This window comes from Zerene cesonia, chromosome 25, assembly GCF_012273895.1.
Source record: "Zerene cesonia ecotype Mississippi chromosome 25, Zerene_cesonia_1.1, whole genome shotgun sequence".
Lineage (NCBI taxonomy): Eukaryota > Metazoa > Arthropoda > Insecta > Lepidoptera > Pieridae > Zerene > Zerene cesonia.
In genome coordinates, this window is record NC_052126.1 from 6,634,162 (window position 1) to 6,643,290 (window position 9,129).

General features: G+C 35.1%; 1 protein-coding gene across 2 annotated transcripts; it reads right to left on the reverse strand.

Annotated features, from left to right (window-relative positions):
* Window positions 1–29: 29 nt before the first annotated feature.
* LOC119836791 lies at window positions 30–7,763 on the reverse strand. Of its 2 annotated transcripts, none has more exons than XM_038362261.1 (6): window positions 7,636–7,763; window positions 4,903–5,078; window positions 3,857–3,950; window positions 3,479–3,671; window positions 2,810–2,863; window positions 30–2,332 (listed from the first exon to the last, which is right to left on the reverse strand). In XM_038362261.1, the coding sequence occupies exons 2-6, from the start codon at window positions 5,076–5,078 to the stop codon at window positions 1,851–1,853; spliced, it is 999 nt and encodes a 332-aa protein (XP_038218189.1). In that variant the 5' UTR covers window positions 7,636–7,763; the 3' UTR covers window positions 30–1,850. The 2 variants fall into 2 exon arrangements, with proteins under 2 accessions (XP_038218189.1, XP_038218188.1); XM_038362260.1 differs by having other exon boundaries at window positions 4,870–5,078.
* Window positions 7,764–9,129: the final 1,366 nt, after the last annotated feature.

The window sequence follows — 9,129 nt, forward strand, 5'->3', positions numbered from 1 at the left end:
ATTTGCATATTTAAATGAAAGCCGACATAATATTTTGAAATAAATTTATTAGATTTATCTTTGGTTTTGGAGTATAAGATACGAGATAAGTCTAGAAAATATGATTCTTAATCACAAATAATAATTAATTCAAGATAACTTGACGATTTGTCATTAACTTAGTTTATCAAGCTCAATAACTTACGTTAAGTAAATAAGTGCATTTTAAATGTAATTTGATCGACCAAATACAATTTAAACGTAATAATATTTATCAACGAGTGGTGGATGTTATTAAAAAATTATTTAAGTTTAACAATAGACCAGAAGAACAGTGTTCCGTACTCTTATCCTTTAGGGTATGAAAAATAGATGTTGGCCGATTCTCAGACCTACCCGATATGCTCAAAATTTCATGAGAATCGATCCAGCCGTTACGGAGAAGTATGGTAACTAACATTGTGACACGAGAATTTTGTAAATTTATATGAGAAGAGACGAGTCTTAAAAATAATCAACATTACATGTATACTTATACAATAATCACGACTCGTTGATAAATACGTAACAGCATCTCCCAACTTAAATACGAAATAAATTTTAAAGTAACATAAAAAATTTGTGCATTATGTCTAGACTACATAGTCGCTAGTAAATATCTAAAACTACATTAATGTAAATCAAATATCTATTGCGAGTGTGGCATGGGTAAGGTTTTTATGAAAAAACTAGTCATTTAAATAAAAAATCCCCAACCTATCATTAATCATTTAACGATTATACTGGCACGTGTGGAGCACATAATGGAGTGGACCGCTATTTACCAAAATAAGCTAAGAACTATCACAAGGAAACTACGTTTTAAATGAAGAAAATCGCATCGAAATTGTTCCATCCGCTTGAGAGCTACAATGCCACAGACACACAGACATCGACGTCTAACTTATAACCCTTTTCGTGTCAGGGGTTTAAAAATCAAAAGCATTTACAAGTAAGACTCATTATATGTAATTACTTACAATGACTGCAGTCAAGATCATATAATGATTTTTAGGTATAATAAAGCAACGAATAATATTCAGTGTTTTTTTTAATAAAAACTATCTGCTTTATTCGTAGACTGTAATTTAATTACTCGTAACAATAAACACACTCGCTCAATATCCGATTTCACTACTCGTATAGCAAAAATACTACCTATAAGTATGAATTATAATTAACCATATTGTAACCGCTCTAACCAATTATTTCATTATCACTCGATTATCACATTTTCGATATAATATAACATTAGCGTCGAATTTGAGTTCAAAAGTAGACAGATGTGATTTATATGTATTTTCAAGAGATTTGCTTACATTCAGTTAAATACATAGAAAAACTTATCAACACGTTAACAAACTAAGAACTTTTGTATCGCAAATTTTCTTATTTTGAATGAATATCATGGCAGAATAGTCATAATTTTCGGCAGTTGTGTTCTCGTGAGTTTCTTGCTTTCCTTCATCGAACTTTCTAGAATTCTATTTCGATTCGAATCATTTTACTTGATCAATCAATCCGCTTATACATATTGGAGATTGAATTGAATATTTAATGTCGAGTCAGAAATATTCTGCTATTCCTTCTCTAGAATTTCTTCTCTAGAATTGTCTTTTCGCCAATTTATAATGGTAGACAAAGATGCAACATTCGTTTTCTATATGTCGATCTCTGTCACACAGTATATTTATTAATGTAATCTTTACAATTGAATACCATTCAAACAAAGACTTGTTTATCGATTTATATTACATGGTCCTACATTTCAATGGTATACAAAAGTGAATTGTATCTTCACATCATACACATCACAATTGCTCGACTTTAAATCAGCACACCTCCGTTACTTTTGAAGAGCCAGCCCTAATATTTTCAGAACTACTATTCCCACCTACATTGACTTCACCGTTTTCACGTTCGTTACTGGAACTCGCCTGTCCAGTATCATTTAAAGTTTCATTTCTGACAGTTGTGTCATTTTCGCTTACGTCACTTCTGACGCTTGCATCGCTACTTGTATTTGCGTCATTCCTTGAAGTGCCAGCATCTAGATCTTGAAAAATGTTCTCTCGCTGGCTGTTTAAGAAGTGTACCGCGGGGATGCCATCTTTTGGATTACTGAATTCCACGTAGCATGCTGAATAGGGTGGCGGGGGCTCTTCGTACTTGTGTTTGTTGGCGCTAGTGGAGCACTCCGAGTATGGCGGCGGTAGGTCGTTGGTATACAGCTCTTGGCTCGATCCGCTGGACTCAGAAGGGATTGGCTCTAGCTCGTTTGGGGGTAACTCCATGTCGACGAATGTTGAGCGATCTGAAATTTTGGTGTTTCGTTTAATTTTATAAAGAGTATTTTATCAGTTTTAATAGGAGTCTGATCTATTGCAACAAACGTAAGAAAAGGATGGTTTGTCGTTAGAAAATTAAATATAAACATGATTTGTTTTTGTTACATATCCTCCTGTAAAAACGGGCCTTGTATTGGAGGACGTTATAGAAAAGCGTCGAACTTTTTAAATACTTAAAACTGCTTTACATAATAAATATTTCTTTCTTACTACCTAAAGGCTTAGTACAACAGTAAATTATGTTGAGTTTTAGTGATTTAATTGTGTTTTATGATATGGTTTGGTTTTCATATTGAAAAGACTTTTCTTTTCTTCTTTAAGTTCCATTTTGTTAATTATCTATCATATTCTATTTTTATTATTTGCAAGAATAAAGAGCAGTAGCAGATTAACAATATATCAATGTAAAATTATATTTGTTTTTATGAACGAGTAGGACTTACGACTTGTAGCTAAGACATTCGGTGTTGGCCATTCCTCTGAACGACTTCTACGCCCTGAAAAAAATAAAAAAAAACTTAATTAATTTTTTCTCATTTATATATTACTTGGTGTATGAATATGATATTACGTGATGACTATTTTTTATCATAAGCCTATCAACATTTTCTCTACTAGGGAGAACTTTAAGCACACCACACGTTATCAACGAAATAATTACTCTTTCAACGAAGGTTGAATAGAACGACAACGATAAAGTAAGTAAAAAAATAAGTAATTGGTTTTAGTCACCTAACTATACAGTAATTAACTCACAGATACTAATAGTGCGCACGTGCAGTGTGCGTCTTGCACGTATATCTCAGTCTCTCTATCGATAATTCTTAGGGGGGACTACGAATCCCCGACCCTAAGGTTTATACCGTCAATGAAAAATTTAAGTCTGGTGACTTTAAAAATTTAAAAGAGGATTTGCACGTTGGCTCTATGTGCATTCGAAATTCTAAGTTCGCAATGCACAAACCCGCCAGATACGATGAGGGTAGACTATTTGGTACGCAAATGGATCAACATCGCGAGTCGAGCCCACGTTCTAATGTATCATCACCCGCTTATAAGTGTGCGACGGTGGGGTAGCACACAGCACGCAGTACGCAATACGCAGGACGTACATCTGAGGTAGTTCTTGGTGAAGAAGCGGTCGGTGGCGCGCACGAGAAAGAGCGCTGCGAGCAGCAGCAGCGCGCCCGCCGCCCAGCCGCGCGCCGCGCGCCACGCGCCCGCGCTCTCCGCCGCCGCCGCCGCGCTGCCCGCACCCCCCGCGCCCCCCGCACCGCCCGCCGCCCCCGCGCTCCCACTCTTCGGCTGCACACAAAGTTTAGTGTGTATGTAGGAGGCTAGAGAGTGGTATAGGCATCTCATTCTTATTGGACAATGCATTACGCCTACGCATTAGGCATTGAATGTTGTAGATATGGTTGCAAGGATTCTGGTATTGTTATTTATTTAAAAGTTATTTAATGCTGGATAATATTCATTCATGTAATTACCACTGTATCAAACAGTTCCTGTAAGTTTCTAGGGACGACAACGGGGCGCCACGTCACCAGTGGCTGCGGCAAGTGGTCCAGCCGACTGCTCAGTCTGAAACAATACGTTTATGTTACAACAGAATTCATATGAGCATTGAATATGCGAGTATGAGGATTCTCAAATGACGTGTTGTTGGTCCACGATGTCAAAATGAAAATGAATTAACTGGTTTTTTGCACGCTTAAATTTTTTTGTCTCGATTACAGTACATCTCTATATCAGGTTCGGTGACAATACAATTATGTCGTGACTTTATCCTATTATCCTGATTACGATCGGCAGGATTTAATAATTGCGTTAAGTATAGGTATTTGTATAAGAGCAATCGCGAGAATGTATTTGATCGATCGTTCAAGCGTGTTTATTAGTTATTTTAACTATATTTATTACGAATCGCAAAATAGACATTAGAGTAACTGAAATGCACATACATAACCATACGCTAAGTGCGCAACATTATGACGTGCAATATATACTTGTGGCATCTAATAGTTATACGTTAGACAATCCGCTAATCCGATTAAATGCTTTATGTACATGATACATCCGACTATATAACTGTAATCCGTAATGCGACTAAGATTTCCAAGCAAAATAACATTACTCACTGGCCAGTTAAAGGAAGTCATTATTATGTTTCCTTAATTTCAAGATTATCCTATTATATTAGTATAGTATCAACCCTACGAACATTGTGAACTGCTGTGTTATAGTGATTACACATGTGTTATAGGCTACTTTCTACCGGGGCGAAACATCTCACTAACTTGGCATTGGGAATTTCATGACACGCACAAAATGCGGGCAGAACTGCGGGTAACAGCTAGTCCTTATATAATTCGACAGCTGGAAGTGTAATTGTAGTGTTAATCCAGGTTTATCCATAAATACTCGTAACATATACATACTCGTACATGATACGTTAGCTGGACGTGCCACACGGTGATAAAATACAGTTCAATCATCGAACCTAACGACCTGTTTCCTCGGTTTGGGCACGTACGAGGCGCTGTCCTGCGGCCACTGGAAGCGGCGCTGGAAGTCGCGCAGGCGCTGCAGCTCCGTCAGGTGGGCTATGTGCAGATGCGCCGCTATCTCCGCGATCTCCTCCACGGTGAGCGGCCGCTGCCGCATGCGGTACGGGTCCAGGCCCTTCATCGGCTTCGGGGAGGCTTGCATCTGGAAGTATAAGTCAACTTTGTAGGTACTCCTTGTTAAGAAAATAACTAAGATGGGGGAGTCAGAAACTTGGAACAGTTTTAGATTATAATTTACATAGAGAAGTTGAGATGAGAGATGCGTTATGCTAATAAATATTTTTATGCTCAAAAAGTTAATTAAATTAATAAAAATTGTGTAATTTTTACAATATATATAGATACATTACCATATATTTTTTATTAATAGTAGTAATAATAAACATTCATTCAACCAGATTTTAGACAGTACATACAAGCACACATACACAGACAGTCCATAGCCCGTAACACACAGTATATCACAATACCGTTATACCTGATAGTGTTTACAATGCGTTTACCTGAAGAGTTGTACTTTAGTTTTATAGATGGTTAGGTTTTCTGTACTAGCTCATTGAGCAGTGATGGTGGATGTCCTATCAATCTTTAAGTGGGGGGTCGGAGTGCTAAATTGTTTTTCTCGACATATTTGATTATATTGATTATGTTTATGTGGTGTTAATGGGCTTAATGTATTAAGTTCATTTGAGTAAAATTAATTATGAACGTAATTTTATATTTATTGCATGTCAGCATAACTGACGAACACTGTATTTATAATTATATATTGAAGATCCATTTGTAATATATGTGTTCCGCAATGAATTAAATTTGATTTTGAATTGATTTATTTCTATGACTGCAAATTATATACCACATCACCAATACTCAAACGGTGAAGGGAAGCATTGTAATTCAAAAGTTCGAAGACACGTTACCCCTGCCAACCCACAATTGGCATTGAATGTCTCATCGTGCTCCTCCTTGGAGACTTGTTTCCCAGCAATGGATACAAAAATGCTTATAGAATGAAAATTTCTGTATGTAAAACTAGTATCGTTATGTGTACCTGTGGTAATGTGATATTACTCGTACAATACGAATAAATTGTGTTAAATCAGAATTAGGTTCGTATCAATAATCTTTATTAGGCACTTAAAATGCGTAAGAACTATAAAAATTTATTATCATCGTACGAGTATAAATAGTGTACATACAGTATACTAGTTTACGTTCAGAGGGGAAACGAAGAGAGCATTATAAGTTGATCGAATTTGTATATACATAAATATTGCTCAGTTTACTGTGTGATATTTCCTAGATCTATTCTAAGATTTACTGGTCACAATAATTTCACATAAACGTTATTGTTACCTTCAATAAAACAGTTGTTATAACTCGCTAAATAAACGTGGAGATTACGATTTCGCAAGTCCATAAAATTAGTCAATAATGCAGTCACAATTAAAACCCTCCATTATGTTTTAGGTAGTAAGTACCTAATTTGCATCGTTAGGAAAAATGAAACCTAATTCTTATCGAACAAGACATATTTTGCAATTCAGCATAAATGCTGTATTCGTAAGCAATATTTACCACGTTCCTTCTGACTGACTTATTATGTCAGTATACTTGCTAGTTGTGTCACTACTGCATAGCAACCCGCCATGTCCGACGAGTTATCTAGTCTAGATTATCAGTCTGAGCTAGACAAGGCTAGATTTGTAGCTGTTATAAAATATACAGAGTCTACGTATGGTCTGATTATTTGTGTGATACACTGACGATACAAAAACGGTTTTTAAGACAAAAAAGTCATTGCAATATTTTAGATGCTAACACTGTCCGTAATGTTTTTGCTGAAATTAAATGTCTATCATAATATAATAGGTCTATAATTCCAGTCGTCATTTATTTATAAACAAAATTTCAATGGTTATATTAATATTTAAAAAAACTAAACCGCATTCAAATTATCAGAACTATACCAAATAAATTTAAATTAAATGGGACCACACGGAAGGATCCGTTTTCAAATAAAAAAGGAATCGTGAAAATCAGTTCACCCAGTCGAAAGTTACAGTAACAAACACAAGGAACAAACAGAAAATACAGTCGAATTGAAAACCTCCATTTGCCTCCAACTTCTCCTCTTATTTTGAAGTCGGTTGATAAATAGACTTACGAATGAAATATCGATGTATACCTAAAGAATCATTACAATAACAAGGATAATGCTGCGGAGTTACTAACAAGATTAGTGTTCCTGAAACCTCTGGAAAAATGGCTGATGCCAGGATTTATAAGAAAATGTTTTATTTCATCAAGTATAAGGACTACTTGTAATATAACTTCATACATCATTTATATGTCAATAAACATGTTTGGATGGATGCACAATTTTAGAAATAATTCGAATACACTCGAATTGCAATACTTAGGTTAATATAATGTCTTTTATAATTACTTTTAACATAAACCTTGTGTTCTTCGATTTTATTTCTTAGTAATAATAACTGAAGGGTTTATAGGTAAGGAAATATGTTAATATAAATAACAACATTGTAATGAGGACAAAAACAATATTAATTAAATTATATCTATATTTCATTAAATATAGAGGTATATCGTGTATACATAAACTGTTTATCTATCTTCTATTCCAAAGCAACATACCCCATATCAACAAATCTGTAAATATGCAAAAGTGGACTCACCTTTACTAATAGTAACTAAACAAATAAACTAATGAAAATTTAAACAAATATTCTATTGAATAATACGCAAATAACGTGTAAATACTGTATCCGAGACATTGTAACAACTGCAGCACGCAGGCGTGTCGCGTGGGAGAGGGGGCAGGGGGGGAGGGGCTGGCGCTTGCGTACTCAGTCCTTTGCTGAAATACTAGACTCTCGCCGCGGCACCGCCTGGACTCACTCGGGATTAAAACAGAACTATGGCACTTAATAATGATTTCTACTGCAGAAAATTCTGATTAATTATAACCTGTCATGCGAAAACCACTGAACGGATTTTGATGATACTTGGCAGTTATGTACCTTATATACACGAGTAACCTTTTTAATAATATCATATCGTCGACACATTATTTGGAGAATAAACAACAAATCGGTTTCAGTTGAAGCAAAATCATTTGTTTATTTCGGTAAAGCCGCAATCATATTGACAACTTTGCATTTCAATACGAAGGAGGAATTGCATTGCATTACGTACTCGCCCCTACCTCACATGGATTTAACTCATTTTATTATTAACCGAGGAACAATGAAACAATAATCTTTTTTATGTTGATTCTTGGGGTCGGCCCAGAGCGGGTTAGTTTTTGTTAGTGTGTTTGATTTTGGTAGCGGCAAAATTTTTGGTAATAAAAATGCAAAGTTTAGTTGTTAAAAATGAAGTTTAGAAGTTTTCATAATATCGAGAGATGAAACTAAACATAAGATATTTAAAAATTAATTGTTCGTTTCAAATGTACTCTCACTGAACGTGAAATAAAACCGTACTACAGAAATAGATGAAATCTCTAAAAAAACTTGAAGGGATCTTAGAGAACTAAGCGCTCCATCTTAGACCACATCTCAGCTTACCATCAGGCGAGATCGTGGTCAAGCGCTACCCTATTATAGATAAAAAAAGGTGTGTGTGCGATTCCCACACGATAGAAGTGAAACTTCAGTAAATCGACAAAAGAATGAGATGCATATATAAAATAGTATGTATATTTCTGTCTCATTCTTTGCCGGCTTCATTCTACACATTTTTGTATTTGTGTCTCTTACCTGTCGTTTTTCCGTTGCATCAGGTTTGAAATCACAACGATTCTAAAGAAAAAAAAAAGTTTCACTTCAAAAACCTCTTATACTGAAAGGATATCATAAGTTATGATACTTCTTTATGCAATAAAACATGTATATTATATATTATACCATTATACACACATTTTAAGCGTAGCCCGGTTACGCAAGGTAGTGAAATGAATAATCGATGGAAAAATATTTTTATGTAGCTATTAATTAGTTGAATTATTTTTCAATTATAACAGATTGTAAAATATTGCACATGTGTGATATGGCTTTACTGTCCATTATCGGACTATTTATAAAATACCTTATACGAGTAAATAAAAGTAAATAGGAGATGAAGTTTTGCGACATGCGTATTTCTGTTTCACAAACCCAAAAGCACGT